General features: G+C 35.3%; 3 protein-coding genes across 3 annotated transcripts; all 3 read right to left on the bottom strand.

The window, feature by feature from the left end:
- Positions 1-1,858: 1,858 nt before the first annotated feature.
- On the bottom strand, positions 1,859-3,785 carry LOC110735996. Its single transcript, XM_021916161.1, has 3 exons — positions 3,048-3,785; positions 2,861-2,922; positions 1,859-2,253 (listed from the first exon to the last, which is right to left on the bottom strand). Exons 1-3 carry the CDS (start codon positions 3,218-3,220, stop codon positions 2,078-2,080), a joined length of 411 nt encoding a protein of 136 aa, XP_021771853.1. The 5' UTR covers positions 3,221-3,785; the 3' UTR covers positions 1,859-2,077.
- A 3,337-nt stretch (positions 3,786-7,122) lies between these two features.
- Positions 7,123-9,482, bottom strand: LOC110736142 (octanoyltransferase-like). The gene is made up of 2 exons (XM_021916296.1): positions 9,075-9,482; positions 7,123-8,386 (listed from the first exon to the last, which is right to left on the bottom strand). The coding sequence occupies exon 2, from the start codon at positions 8,381-8,383 to the stop codon at positions 7,712-7,714; it is 672 nt and encodes a 223-aa protein (XP_021771988.1). The 5' UTR covers positions 8,384-8,386; positions 9,075-9,482; the 3' UTR covers positions 7,123-7,711.
- A 656-nt stretch (positions 9,483-10,138) lies between these two features.
- LOC110736141 (UPF0061 protein azo1574-like) lies at positions 10,139-15,845 on the bottom strand. The gene is made up of 8 exons (XM_021916295.1): positions 15,324-15,845; positions 13,890-13,999; positions 13,586-13,642; positions 13,178-13,477; positions 12,621-12,868; positions 11,684-11,990; positions 11,320-11,593; positions 10,139-10,683 (listed from the first exon to the last, which is right to left on the bottom strand). Exons 1-8 carry the CDS (start codon positions 15,834-15,836, stop codon positions 10,429-10,431), a joined length of 2,064 nt encoding a protein of 687 aa, XP_021771987.1. The 5' UTR covers positions 15,837-15,845; the 3' UTR covers positions 10,139-10,428.
- Positions 15,846-16,245: the final 400 nt, after the last annotated feature.

Raw genomic sequence — 16,245 nt, 5'->3', positions numbered from 1 at the left:
CAAGTAAAATATATCAGCCAAGCCAGCCACACGGAAATTTGTGTGCGGCAATAGCTTCTCTTATGTTAATACCAAGATTTTACATATTTTGAGTGATAATATGACTTGAAAATGTGCACAATTATAAATTCTTTTTGCTATATCCGTGCATCGCACGGGAGCTAATCTAGTTATATAAACAATCAAACCAAAGTCAATATTGATTGGTGTTAAGTAAAAAACACAACACAAATAAAGTACAATAATATGGAGTAAAAAAAAAAAAAAAAAAAAAAAAAAAAATGCATAATGTATTGTTACGGTAATAAATTTGGGAATAATAATCAACCTCATAATAAAGTTGGTGATTGATTATTAAATTTGGGAATAGTAATCAACCTCATAATTAAGTTGGTGATTGATTATTAGAAATTTAGAATCATTTCTTGCAACTCGTCACTATCAATTAAACATAATCTTGAATAAATGAACTAAATTCATTCTCTTGACTTTATCCAAATTTTGTTATGGTTTCAAACCAGCTTATATGACGACAGGAGTAGGGCTACAAACGATGCGGGCCAAGTCGAGTTTCAGTCTGTTCGAGCTAAGCTTGATAAGAATTATTTGTGTTCGAACTATCTCGAGCTTTTAAAAATCTTGTTCGAGCTGGGCTTGTTAAGAATTTGGCTTGTTCGAGCTTCGTTCACAAATGTACTCGTTTGCATTTCGAGTTTAAGTTCGAGCTTGAACAGGATTAAATCGGGCTTGACTAAATAAACGAGCCCTAATTTGTTATTAAAAAATGTTTTCTTTTAAATTTTAACACAACGGAGTCTTCATGCCTTTACATGATGAAATAATTAGTACTTTTTTACAAATATGCATGAATAAAAGATATATAAATTGTCCAAGTTTTAATCGGATATTAAAAAAACTTATAAATGGACTTAAACGAGTTGTTCATGAACATTACCGAGTCGAACATGATGTTGTTCGAGCTTTGTTCATTTATTTGACGAGGTTAAGATTTTTGTTCAGGCTTGTTTGTTAGCTTAACAAACGAGTTTTGATCAAGCTTTAACTGAACTTGTTCGCAAGTAGTTCACGAACGCATTTATTTCAAATTTTGGAAAATTTTCCAAAAATTGAATTGAAAGTGTGGATTATAGCCTTTGGTTTTGGACAATTTTCAACTTTTTCGGACCCTAAAAGAAAAAGGTTGGGATGCTTCACATGGACCTCACAACATCTTAGGAGGCACTTTGGGTGGTTGAAATCATCCACTTTGCCTTTAAATTGTCAATTTAGCCATTAACAACTTACGCCTCCCTTCATTCCTCATCATGGGACTTTGTGTGACATATTATTGGTCATTTATATATTGTTCCAAAGAACATTAGTCAATTTAGTTGTTTATGTATATGCCTCCTTTCATTGGCTCAAAGGCCACCACATGCATATGTGTAACCGACTAATGTTCGTATATAGTTCTTAACAACATTTTATGAACCCAGGATGCATCCCCTACACTCCCAATTTTTGACATCGGATACTAAAACCTCCAAATTGGTCTATTTATGTGAGAGAGAATTCTTACCGGTTACCATTAGACCAAGTAGGACTACTTAGTGCATACAGGCAAACTAGGTAACACTCTACATGCCAAAAAATAGTTGACTTCGTTTTTTCTATTTAATATCCTTTTAATTAAATTTGGCACAAATTTGCAACTTACGAAGAACTAAAGCAACCACCTCAATAAAACAAGTGAGAATCAATGTTTAATCTACCCTCTTCATGCCCATTATTCACCTCTAACACAGAAGAGCTAATCTGTATTGATTTCTCTTTTGACAGTCAAATTTAAATTAAGAATATCTCAAAAATTATAATGATAAAATATACGAGTACTACGTCTAACGAAAGCATTTCAGCAACGGAGTACAAATCTAGCAATATAACTATGGCTATACTGCTATTAAGTTTGATAAGCAAGATAAGTTATTGGATGAATCTAACAAACAGAAAACCAACTGTTATAAATTTTCTGTCACATTGTTTTAGAAAACATCAGATCATCCTCTTACCATCACTCTCAAACAGAAGAAATTGGCCTAGTCCTGCGGTAAATACTTTGTAAGCTCCTATATTTTTGTCTCTTCATCACACCTCCAGGACAGCCGTTCTTTTGAATTGTAGGTACAACACTTCCCCTTTCTTCCTGATAAACATAATACTGACTCTTCCGCTTGTTGAATGGAAGTAGCTTCTCTGTAATAAAGTCACAGAAAATTTTGTGAACGTCAACATGAATGAATTCAGTATGCTTCATCCACCGAGAAAATCATGAAAAAAAAAAAAAAACTATTTTCTAAGCCAATGTATTGGTTTAAAAATAAATGTTTCAGAAATATGAAGCTAAATAGATGATTCCCATTTCCTTGCCATTGTAATCTCATTCAGAGCCTTCAGTAACTATTTTTAAAGGATAGAACTACTCCATACAACATATTATCCCATTAACATATTACAGATTCAACCACATTAGATTAATTTTTCACTTAATTTTTGAGGGGGATATTCTGCCACACTATATAAGTAGATAATGCATGTTTTCTTCCTCGTTTAATTTAATCAGAATTTCTCAAATTTTCAACAAACACCAAATTAAAATTTATGCTTTTGGGCTAATAAATCCAGCTAAAATGGATTTGTAAAATTGATAGCAAAATAAAATATCTAGTCATCGATTATGAGATTTTGCTAGGAGATATAATCAAAGGCTGATCTCAAATCAAAAGTTGGAAATCAAAGATTACCATCTAAATAGATCAACATGCATAACAAGGTATCTATATTAACAGTAAAACCGGCATACCTGAATAAGAAGAAACCTTAGAATTTGATGCATTGACTGTGAGCTCATGAGAGTTAAGCTTCCTATCAAAAATAACACAATGACTAAATTATTTGTCTCTTTATGGTGGATAGATAAGATCTTAACGTTTAAGTTCTCATCTTCAACCTTGCCGTTTCACATAAAGGTAAGAGAGAGTAGAACTTACTTGAGTACATCAACGGAATCCTCTGAGATGTTTAACTGTTGGTTACAGGCTGGGGGAAGGTTAAGATCGGGGATAAGACCCTGGGGCGGCCTCTCTGGCTCCCCTCCTTCTGTCACAGTGCTGTGGTTATGAAGGATCAGCTTTTGACACTTTAACTGCATTTTGTACATCATTCTGTGACAATTAGTCAAGAAGGCAAGGGTGGCTAAACAAAATTAAAAATTTGCCTGCTCTATAACTCAGACTATGACACAAGCATGGACGCTTAACACTTCATTTTGGACAAAACACATGCAGTAATTATATAGAATGGTCAATTCCTAGTAACATAATTTATATATAAATTTTTTTTTTTTTTTTTTTCTCCTTTGAATCCAATCTATTCTGTATCATAATAATTTGAGAAATGTGAACGGAAGAATCAAGCAGCTGATATACTTCCATATCTAGCAGGCATATCTTTGATATGCAAATCAGGAGATAGCTTCTGCATAAGGAAATAATCCTTAAATGTGATTTTTTTTTTTTTTTCTTAATTTTTTTTCCCCCACTGCTTTTTGACAGGATAATTTTCCAAAACATGGCTATTAATTATTATAATCAAACTAAATAAAATTTACTTATAAACATACTAGGCTGATTTTGCAATGTCCACATGTAATTCTTGGTTCAAATTTGAAAGAGTAAGAGATTCATCCATTCTTAGACGTTGAAACATAATAGACCAAATTAAAAGATTCATTATATTTTTTATGTTTCCTAACAGAATTCTGAAAATAAATGTACACTTACTGTGTGCATAAAACTAAGGAACAACTAGAACAACCTCTGTTAATGCAAGGGTATAGTCGTAGACCTGCGTACAACCAAACCCGCACCCCCCCCCCCCCCCTTCTCTCTCTCTCTCTCTCTCTCTCAAGGAAGAAGAAGATGGACATTTGTATTAGAAACTGGAAATTACAGAAAGTAAAAGATAATACAAGCTTTCGAGAGGCTTGTTCTCTCCCAAAACATAAACAAAGCTAACAGAAACACTCAATAATATCCATTGTGATTTTTTCTTGCTAATCTCTTTATATATTATCATAAACTAATGGATTTCTTTCCTCTTCAAGCAACTAATTGTGCAATAAATGGGTAGCCTAACTAAGCTTTATTAGTTTCTTCTTACAGCTAATTGTGCATCGCTTACATCACCCCTCACCAATAAGCCAAACTATTACACAGTTCCATTGAATCAAATATTTATTATTTTGCCTACTATATTTTGGCAAAACTAAGTTAAGAAAATTCTAACAGAAGTAGAATACCTTTGTTCATGCAGGTAGTACACCAGGATCGAGTGGCAACGTCTCTCTTTCACAAATTTCATCTCCGTTTAACTTAATCCCACTCTTATTCTCTGTTTTCTGTCCAATTCTACTATCTGATCCGAATAGACTGAGTAAATCAGAGGAATTTATACTGCACACAAAAAGATAAATACTGATATTTATGTTATTTAACAAATTTTGAAGACATAAAACCTTACATATATGAGAAACAGAGAATAGGCTTGCATACAAAAAACAGAGGATGAGCTTACATAAGAAAAACAGAGGATGAGAGCATATTACCCCATGGTGAAAATACTTTTATATTTAAGAGGAAACTAAAATTATCAGTAACTAAGTAAATAAGAAACCAAACAGGCAAACAGTACTGCTTTTGCTGTCAAAAAAATCACATCAGAGTAACAAATCATTAATCGTGCATACATAAGATCTTGGCTCAATATTTCGAGTTCAATCAATTTTTCTGGTTTTTATTCCCTTCTCCATAAGCAGCACAGTATATATCAAATGTCAAGCAATCAATGTAAATGTAAATGTACAGAAAAAATTGTAAATTATGAGGTACAACAAATTAAGCGTCATTAAAAAAATCAGATCAGATCTCTTTCGCAACAAAGTGATCAAACTACACTTACAAATCACCATTAAAACCAACACTCCTGCACATATGATTGAGAATTCTTTAATTAAAGTAGTATTATAATTACACTTCCACTGATCTCATTTTTAAAAAGACCTCGGAAGGCAAGGGGTCTAAAGAAAAATCTCTGCAATGGTCCATTTCCTCTGTATCATGCTGACAGGGAAATGGATGCAGAGACCTGCAAAAAAGTAGAAAGAACTAAAATTTAACTACCCTTTCCTATACTGATCTGAAGACTAACACTGACAAGGAAACTTATTCGTTGTAGGATTTGAACCAGTAAATGGCGCCGTCCTCAAACTGGTCGGCAAGAAAGCTTGTGCAGGCCTCTTTGCTGCTTCATTCAACTGGTTTGAATCTGAAATATTTTGTGAAAATGAAGCAAGCAGTTTTCTTGGATGACTTCTTTCCCTTGTGCGAATCATTCCTTGGTGGTACTGCAGAGTGAAGAAAGAACCCACGGCACAATGAATGAGAATAAAAATAACTAAGACCGACAAAATTCTTCGAGCAATTTTCATAGTTTTTCACTTTTTCAGTTCAGAAGAAATAGCAAGCTACATGTATCAAATGAAATGTGATTTTTCTCAGGTTCTGCCTTCAAGGTGAGGAATATAGCCATGTAACTTTCTGACATGAGGTCTATGCCTGACCAAGAAACATTGGCAGGATATTAAAAAAAAAATTTAAAATTAGAAGCCACTTCAGTATTTTAATAACCATTTATCCATGTAAAATATACACTGCAGATACGGGCAAAGTATTTGGTTATGCTTCCTGTTCCACAAAAAACCAACCAGGTCAAGAAACTCAAGATATTAGATACACACATTATTATAATCGCGACACCTACTCATTTAACTAAAGATTTTTTTAACTCCTCAATTTCCACCCACTCCGTACATAGAAAGATGCAGCACTAGCAACTAAGGTGTAACGACTAATTTACAAGTTAAACAGAATGATACAGATGCAACTTAGTTCAAACAGAAATATACAGCAGTTAAGATTTTACAGTTTTACAAGCTTGTTCTGAAACTCAGGTCCGGTAAATATCAAAGTTTATAAAGCATCATCATAAGATCATTCCTTAAAATTTTGTAGGATTCAGAGCTCAGAAGCTGCTAATCATGTGATAATGAATTGACAGGCATTATATATGTTTGATTGCCTGAATTTTCAAAATTTTAAACAGACATGCCTCATGTGACTGACCACATGACATTAGTCAGTTCTCTCAGTTTTGTGTCCCCTTTGCCATATTTAAATGCTTAATCTCTTCCAGTATCTCTTAAGAACATCATAAACAGCCAAGGTTAGCTGGGAAAGCACGCTTCTACAGAAGAGTAACAAATTCTTAACTGTAGTTTCTGACTGCTGTTTTCCAATGTTCTGTCTTCAGAGAAGAAAAAAGAAAAATGAATAATCTCCATAGTCCATACCCCCAAAAATAATATTCCCTCCGTCAAAAACAGCCGAATAATACTAAGTATAACGGAGAACCCTTTATAGTTCTCCAACCAAACCAAAGCCTCTAAGTCTCTTTCATTCTCACAGTAGCTGGTATAAGCATGTTAATGAGGGAGTGGATCAGATATTCATCTGTACTACATGATTAATCCCATTTATTCATTTAAAAGCTCCTTTTCTATTTCTTTATTCATGCTACTTGAAGGCAAGAGCAATAGGCACCCCCGTGCACCCATACCAGCAAGAGCTTGTGGTTCGTCTCTCAAAATAAGTAAAAACAACTGGCAATGGGGTCTCCGTACAGCACAGTCCAGACATTATGACAAAACTCATCATGGATTTAAATGAAAAGTTTTGCAGATATAGTAGCAAGACATTATGGGAGTAAAATACACATCAACATGTGAACAAATTATAAAATATTCCGTTAACAAAAAATTCAGTACAAGACAACTACAACTACGCTTTTGAAGTTGAGTTTTGACTGTTAATTTCTTTCTTATACAATGAATCATGATACCAAAAATAGATTTATACAATTATTATAAGGTACTTTCATAGCTTTGTCATCCAATATATCTTAAGTAATACAAAAAACTAAAATTCAAGCTTGAAGAATATGGGAGCCTTATAATATATGTGAGAAAAATATATATTTTTCATCACTCCCATACTTTGTTGCCATAATATAAACCAACATGTTTTATTATGAGCATGACTTTGACTAGTCCTAGTGCAATACCAAATTCTATGTAAATTAAATGGTGCAAGAAAGCTCCTTAAGTAATTTTATTTGATCTATTACATTAATTACATTAGATATAACTACTGTAATATTTACTGAACTACTGCAACAATTATGTTTTACACTGTCATAGGCAACCAAGTAGAAGTAAACTTGCACAAAACCTCTTTCCACTTTGAGACTTCTGATCCCATCCATCAACCTGGAACCATGTAATACCAGATATTGTCACCAGATCCGCTAACAATGTTTACCATGAATCACCACAATACATAGTTTCAGGAAGTATAAGACATTTCCCTTTTTTTTTCCCCTGTTTTTGTCCCCTTTTTATCACTTTTGTAGGGATGGCCATTTCAAAAAGCTAAAGAGCTATGTCTCAGATAATGAAAACTGTAGGTGTATGATGTACGGGAAAATTTAAGAGTTAGATCAACGGGGAAATACAAAATTCATTAAATGTTGCTTTTATCTAAGAATCTAACAAAACTGGACTAAAATCAAATTGTCTAGCAAAACAATGTATCAACTGCTCCTGAATCACTTCTTCAGCAGGAAGTTCCATATTTGTCTCTCTTTTTAAGGATGTAACTTCCTTATCTGAAATCCCACAGGGGACGATATGTTTGAAATAGTTCATATCAGGATCAATGTTGAATGCCAAACCATGAGATGTAATCCCAGATTGAATACGAACACCAATTGCACCAATCTTTCTATCTTCGACCCAAACCCCAGTTTCACCTTTGTGTCCAGGGTGAGCTTCGACTCCATACATGGATGCAAGATCAATCATCGTTTGCTCAAGTTTTTCCACATAACTCCGAGCACCAACTCCAATATCACGAAGAGATATGATCGGATATAATATGACTTGATGTGGACCATGAAATGTTATGTCCCCTCCCCTTTGAGTGTAATGTAGCTCAGCTCCCATATGTACCAACTCAGGCTCGGGAACTAGCAAATTATGATCTGTTCTACGCTTTCCGAGTGTATATGTAGGAGGATGTTGCAATGAAAGAAGAGTATTTGTTATCTTTTGAGCTTTTCTATCAGAAACCAACTTCTCCTGCAGCTTAAGTGCATTCAAGTAATTAACAGTGCCCAGCTTCCACACTTCAAGACACCGGCGAACTCCCATTCCCTGTGAAACAAAGACAAATTTAAATCCCATTAACCTTAAGCCGATTAATGTGGAATTTGACATAGAACATCCTGTAAACATAGAACTTAAAATCCCAAATTCATCACTCCTGGCATTCCAGTATAAATCGGTTAGAATTTCCGATACCAAGGATATACTACCGGTAAATCTGTACAATACCAATGAAACACTACTGGTTGAAATTTTCGAATTCCAATACCAACTACTGCAAGAAACCTATGATAGTGCTCATCAAATTGAAATTTTGAAACAACATTCAACAATTAAGCAACAAAAAAGACTAAATTTAATGAAATCATACACAAATAGCTTACCTTAACAATGGGGAGTATTTGGTTAGAAATGAAGTAGAGAATTTTGTTTCCAAAATATAAATTAATCATGGATTTTCTATCATCCCAACTACTAATTCAAGATCAAACAACCTTCTTTGTCATCTCATAAACAACAAATTAGCGCAATTTATAAGAACCCTAAGATTCAATAACCCAGAAACATATGACATTTACTTAATAAATTATGGTTTTTTTTTTTCCTAAATCGACCTAAATTCCATATAATTTCTTCCATGAGAAAAAATTGAGCCTTAAAATCTGAGAAAACAAAATTGAGTAGAAATGGAAAAATCAACCTGAATTCTAAAGAAAATAAGACACCCATTGACTACCTTAAAAAAAGAAACTTTGGAATTCGATAATTTGGTACTTCTTGCCGCCAACAAACCAAACTATTGACTTCAAATCTTCATTTTGGAGGAATGCAAATCATGGAAACTAAGAATGCAAATTATAATGGTGAAAGAAATATTGATGATCGCAATATGGTGGATGAATGGTCAATGGTTGCCGGAGAGTAAATGCACAATATCATAACATAATCTAGTTGGACTGGGTTTGGTTTGGTTTCATTCGTATTGTGTCATATGAAGTTCGGGTTTCGCTCGATAATTTCAGGACTGCTAAAACTGTCGATTTTTATTTGGGTGTAAAAGGTTGATCTGACCTCTTAAATCCAGATATTGCAAATGTTAGGCCCTGCTCAACTGAAATTATTTTTGCTGAATTTAAATTTTTTTACAGAATTGAAATTAATTTTACTTAACTGAAATTATTTTTGCTGAAGTGAAATTATCTTTTTTTACTGATATTCTATTATATTTTTTTTCTTTTGAAATTATTTTTACTTAATATTATTTTTTAAAGGTGAAGTGAACAGGGCCTTACTTGTATTCTCTATTTTAATTTTCAAAGAACGCAATTAAGAGAAAGTTGTAAAGTGTATAAAATGATTTTAATGTCTTAAACATAAATTTGTGTTATTGTGTCAAATAAGAATTATAAATTCTCAAGTTTGATTAACACGGATAGATGTAGCTAAGCAAAATAGTGTGCCCTAATTCAAGCACACATGTTACATATAACACACTTTTGACATCTTTTACACAACCACATCGCAATAACACAAGTGATCATATAATCTTTATTCAATAGATACTTCTATCTGGAATTGATTGCCATGACTTGTGACATAACAAATCCTCATATATAAAAAATTATAATTATTATCAATTAAAAAATGTTAGGTGTTGGCACATTGGAACTCCTAGTCATAAACCAATACAAAATTAGGAAAGGCAACAATTTCTCATCATCCTAAAAAAACACATTGTAGTATTGTACCATTAGAAGAGGAGGGGGGGGAACGGGGAGAAGGAGAAGGAGAGTATCCGCGAAAGTTAACAAAGGCAGAAAACTAAATTGGAATGTAATTGTAAACTATTGTAAAGCAATATTGCTGAGGATATTACAATGACTATCACAACAACAAAGGTGTGCAATTTTCTCAACTGCAAATCATATTTCAGGTTGTAAAAGAAAAGGAAAAAAGCTAAGCAACTAAGATATAGAAAATTTTATCTAATATATAGAGAAAATAAAGAACACGACTACTATTTATGTACAGAATGTAACCCTGCACTCTCCTGCATAAACTCGTCATTTCACGGTGAGACTTTCAGCCAATCAAGAAGAACAGGAGAGCATACAGACACCAGGTCGATAAGCCCAAGCTGGAGGTAAGCGAGCATATTTCTCCATCCCGGGTTGCTCATCATACGGGTGTTCCATGACTTTTAGCAGCCTGCGTACCTCTTCAAAGTCCCCTTGCTCTGCTGCATCAATGGCACTTTGGCATAAATAATTCCGCAGGATATACTTTGGATTGACAGAATCCATAGCAACCTTCCTCTCCTCGTCAGGAACTCCACTAGAAACCAGCTGAGAGGGAGACAGAGAACATCTAATCAATACATAAATCCACTATGTCCTAAGTAGGGACTAGGCATACGTACTATATACAAAGATAATACCATAAAACCTTAGACTTGGTTGTTAGCTACACGGCAAAGAAATAGAATTACAATTCATGCTCCTCAAAATAAGGATCAAAAAGTAGAAGCAGCATAACACTGTATCCTATCTAAGTAAGTCAGGGGTAGCAGTTATGGAGGAGGGTACAAACTACAAAGTGTCCATCCTGAGACTGAGTCCAGGATGTGGAGGGCAATAGTATAGCACAATTACCACTTGGCCATCCACGGTTGTCACACCCAGATATGTACAATTTTTTATATTTAGAAATATCAACGTTAACGAAATCAGAAATGCAGATTTACAGTGAAAAAGGAAACCATGCCAGGACTGGAATGTGGAAGCCAGTGGTATCACCACTTCAGCCGATCATGCTTGCCTCCCTCCCCACTCTCACCCCCACCCCCACCACCACCGCCGCCCCCCCCCCCCCCAAACCACCCAAAAAATGATCAATAACATGATTTAGATCTATGAGTATGACAAAAGAGATTCAGAAGATAAAGGAACAAGATAGAAAATGCAGTAGTGTGGAATCAATACCTCCTGCGTATAGCATTTCATCCAGCTGGTCCATGCCTCCCTGCGTTCCTGACCAATATCTAGCAGAACAGCCTTCAGGGGGGTCAATATTTGGGTGTCTGGAATGCTAGGGTCAGCTTTTACATTGGAAAGTAGCCGAAAGAAGTTTGTGTAATCAACTTTATCAACAGCCATGTTGTTGAGAAGTTTGCTGATCAAATCTTTGTTGTACTTGGACAGTCCAAGTTTTTTGATCATGATAGCTTGATAGTAATCCATGAATTTAGTTCCATATCTGCCGAAAATTATTTATACACAATATTCCTCAGTTAGTTTAGCCACCACCATAGCAGTGTTCAGAGTACAATCGCAAAACAAAAAGTACCTTTCCATGACGTAATTAGCCTCATTGTCCTGAAGCAAATTAGCTGCTTGTAAGGTAGCAGCAAACTGTGCAATGTTCCACAAGCCTATATCAGGCTGATTTGCAAAGCAATATCTTCGACCAGGAAGATCAGTTGTGTTTGGTGTATAACTTGGATCAAAAGCATCTAAGAAACCGAAGGGGCCATAATCAATTGTAAGACCCAATATGCTCATATTGTCAGTGTTCAGCACACCATGTGTGAAACCAACCCCCTGCCAGCCAGCAACCAATGAAGCAGTACGCTCAGCAACTTCAACTGCCCAAGCTGAATCCACTCAAAGAAAAAGGAACAGGCAAAAAATATCAGTTTCCTTTTTAAAACATCAGCATTTTTATTTTTATTTTTATTTTTGCTGTATAAGGATTTTGCATGGTTGAGCTTCTGCATAGAGGTTCGATCATCTAAATAACTAAATCCCAAAGAGTAAGAAAAACTATGGCAGCATCAAGCATGAGATTCACAGAGTAATGGTAAAATTATTGCAAGAATAAAGCTTCTCAATAAGTCAGTTCAACAAAATTCAATGGAAAAGGGAAATAACAGTATCATTTGTACTTTTCGGGCAGAAGAAATAATTATTCTAGAGTCATAAGACATAAGATTCTTCAATGAAATTCTTGCATATTCGTCAAACAGGAGGATAACTACAGAAAAACAACAATAATACCATAATTTAACAAGACATTGCACATATATCGATGTGTGAGCTATCATCATATTAGTCTGTCATGAGGTATTAAAGATGGAACAACATGCACAAGAAGCACCACACCACAGCCCATATAAGCAGTAGTTTAAAAAGCCTGGCCAAGATAGCTATTATTAACCTAGCCTGGCTAACAAAGGCATGTTTTTCATTAACTAGAACAAAGATGCACCAGAACAAATTCCAACCTGCATATTTATTAGAGCTGAGATCCACAACAGACTGGTCATCAAAGCCTGTGTTAAAAGATAAACTTTCACTCTTATTCATATTCTCGATATGGGGGAAGTGATGCTTGATAGCATAATCCGCAAGACGCCGAACGATATCAAGATCTTCTTTCCCTCTAGCAGCATGTAACTGGTATGAACCGAAACGCAAAAAGGAAGGAGCAACTCTACAAACAATTGCACCAGGTTCTTCCTTTGGATTGCCACTGCATACAGCAGAGATTGATCATAATCAGACAATGAATTAATAGTCAGAATCGGGCCTACCAGCCATCTCCTAGCCCATAATGCAAATTTGAAGAACATGGGCAAGAAAGAAATAAGAATTGGATATAGAGACCATAATAACTATCAAAATAAAAGCATTATGAGCTGCTTGAAGAGCACAATTTAGACAAGGAAAACTTTCCATAAGAAACAGAATACTCTGGCTGATATACTATTGAAAAACTTTAATAAAACCAGGGGCATTGGTATGAAAATGGATGTCATGAATATGGTTGGCGAGCACATACTCGTAAAACATATCTCGGACGACAAATTTCCCAGTGGTTACAAGACAAAGGGCACGTGTTGTGGGGATTCCAAGGCTATGCATTGCTTCACTGCAAAGGAATTCCCGAACGCTACTACGAAGAACGGCCAGCCCGTCTGCAAAGCGGCTATATGGGGTCTTGCCCGCGCCTTTCAGTTGTAATTCCCACCTTTCTTTCTTTGAATTCACAAGCTCGCCCAATGTAATTGCCCGACCATCACCCAACTGACCAGCCCACGTGCCAAACTGATGGCCACCATAGCATTGAGCATATGGCAATCTGTAAAGATATTTCATCAGGGAGAATGCAAACAGCCCGAGATAAAAGAGTTTCAACCATAAAGGATATCCACAAGAAATTAAAACTCAACTTAAGTAGCTGACTTACGATCCAAAAAATGGGGACGCCCCAGAAAATATTAGCGGAAAATCAGGACGCTCAAACCTGATCAACACAACAAGAGATCAAAAAATAAGCATGAGAAATAAGTACTTTTAGCAACAGTTGAAATAGCGAGAGAAAAAAAATCTTTCGTAACTCAGTCAATTGGTTAGGTCAAATGAAGAAAATGTATATAAAGAGTCTATCCCCACAGAATGGGTAGGTGCATTTAAACAGATATGATATCAAGGCCAATTACCAAATATATGCACTATGCTTACTTCATATAGCGGGGTAAATAAACACTCACTCTTTAGGATCTAGCTCAAGAGATTCGGCAACTGATTCAGACAATGCAACAAGTTGTGGATTATCCACCTCTACAGAGGGTGAAACCTTTGTATAGCAAGCATGAAAGACCTGAAAGGAAACAGTGCGAGCCATAAGACACATACACACAACAACAACAACACAACAATATTAAGATCAATGCACAATGTAGGTTTACTTAAAGTCAGAAAAAATATGAAAGCTTGTAAACAGGCCACCCAATTCTTTCATCTCACATGAGCTCTTTTCTATTTAATAATAATTATTAAACATGCTTCACCACATTAAAAATATTACTTGTTCATTGTTGTCAAGAACACAATAGACTGTTTCCACCTATTATATTTCCACCTTAAGTATAATATCCAGTTCTAGAGAACCATGTAATATCCATAGAAATGTGTTGTCACGGTTTATCTTTCTACATAAATCCACAAAAACTTCCTTCATGGTAATACAACATTAGCTAGTTTACCACTTTCCAAGCTCCTTTTACAAGAATAGCCCATTTATTGAGCTGATTTCTAACATCACTTCATGTCCCTAGGAATGGTTGCAATCCATACTATATCATAGTAGTATTCAGGAGCACTAACTAGTCCCTCAATTAGCTCAATAGCAAAGAGCGTCAACACTAAAAGCAATTTATCTACCCTATATCCATCCTCCAATGAAACTCCCAACAACAACAACAAAAAGAAAGGAAAAAAAAAACCCCCACAAGGTCAGAAACAAGATGGGTGAGTGATCAGCTTAATTGCAAACTCCAAAGTTTGATGGTATATCAAGTCGGATATTAATTTCACAAAAGGACATTTCAAGACGTGACTTGATCACAACATGATCACTTCTTTTTTTTTTTTTTTTTTTTTTGAAGGAACTTCCCCACTCTTAAAAAGTACAAAACACCTACAACTTCCCGCTCCAAACTTGTTCTCAATTCCCAAATTCCCGCAATCTAAGTTGCACCTCTTCATTTCTTCAAGTTGCAAAGGCTCGAGTAAACCCAATTAGGTCCAAAATCTAAACCCATTACTATCTTTGTGGCAGGTTTTGATACACTCAAACCCAAATGCCGCAAAGGTATTAATGTAAACGGGATTCGATCACAAGTCTTGGTTATCGACCCACAATTATACCAACTAAGCTAGCTCACATCCACAACTAACGTTCTCAACTATCTATTAATCTCATTTCTACAAAACTCCATTCAATTCCTTCAACACACTCCATTCAACAAATTCAACAACAACCCAAATCAAACACACTTAAAGTTTGTCCAAAATACGTCAACCCCACATCATCAAGAAACTTCAAATGCCCAAAATTTCAATCAAACAAGCAAAATAAATATAAAAACAAAATTGAAACAATCCCTTGAAAAATGAAACTAGATTAGAGAAGGAAAAAAAACCTGGCGAGGGATATTATCAACCCTAGAATCAGCCGGCAATTCCCGGACAAAAGAATGATCCCAATTAAGCTCTTCAAGCTTCAATTTGGTCCGATTACTATCATGGGTCAGCTTCTGATTCTTCAAATCTTGAGTAACCTGTTCAATGGAAGAACTCTGTTGAGAATCCATGACTGAAAAGCTTTTGATGGGGTTGTTGGGATGGCGGCGGAGAGGGCGGAGGAGGGAGCGACGAAGAGGGGCGAGAGAGGAGAGAGAAAGGGCGGAAGAAGAGGCAGAGGAGAGAGAAGAAGAGTGAAGAAGAGAGAAATGGGAAAGCAGCATTTCATATGAATCGGTGATTACTACCCACCCCCTTAAACGTCGCACAAAGATGAGAGTTTTGGGAAAAAAGGGTGTTGGTTTTCGGTTATGATGATGATTATTCACGGGGAAGGTGCAAATTTTGGGGAAGTTTGTGGAGGGGTGTGTGATCCATGGTTGATTGGTTGGGGTGTGTCGAATTTTGGGCATGTTCGGATTGAGATTTTTGTGAGTTGGAGAGGTGTAATAATTCGTATTTGATACGTTGTGGTGATTGACAGTGCTGCAGTGGAACAGTTTGAATTTGAATAATTGTTTATGTACCTCTCTGCACAGCTAAAACTTAACATCCGATAATCCAATTTGCATATATTTGACATTACTTTTGGATCAATTACCGCATATATCTAATTGTCTATCATCGTCAATTATATCACACATAAAATCACACCTCATTATAATCCATAATATACTTCTATTCGTTTATTTTACACATGCTGTAAAAGAGTTGAATGTAATAATTGACCATATATAACACATTTTTTATTTGTTGATGCATGCATTGAAAAACTTTGCATTGTTGCTCCTATTATTATCATTGATAACCAAATATGCTTAA

This window comes from Chenopodium quinoa, unplaced genomic scaffold (assembly GCF_001683475.1).
Source record: "Chenopodium quinoa cultivar QQ74 unplaced genomic scaffold, ASM168347v1, whole genome shotgun sequence".
Classification (NCBI taxonomy): Eukaryota; Viridiplantae; Streptophyta; class Magnoliopsida; order Caryophyllales; family Amaranthaceae; genus Chenopodium; species Chenopodium quinoa.
The sequence above is the reverse complement of the archived record's forward strand: the minus strand, read 5'-3'. Positions and strand labels throughout refer to the sequence as shown.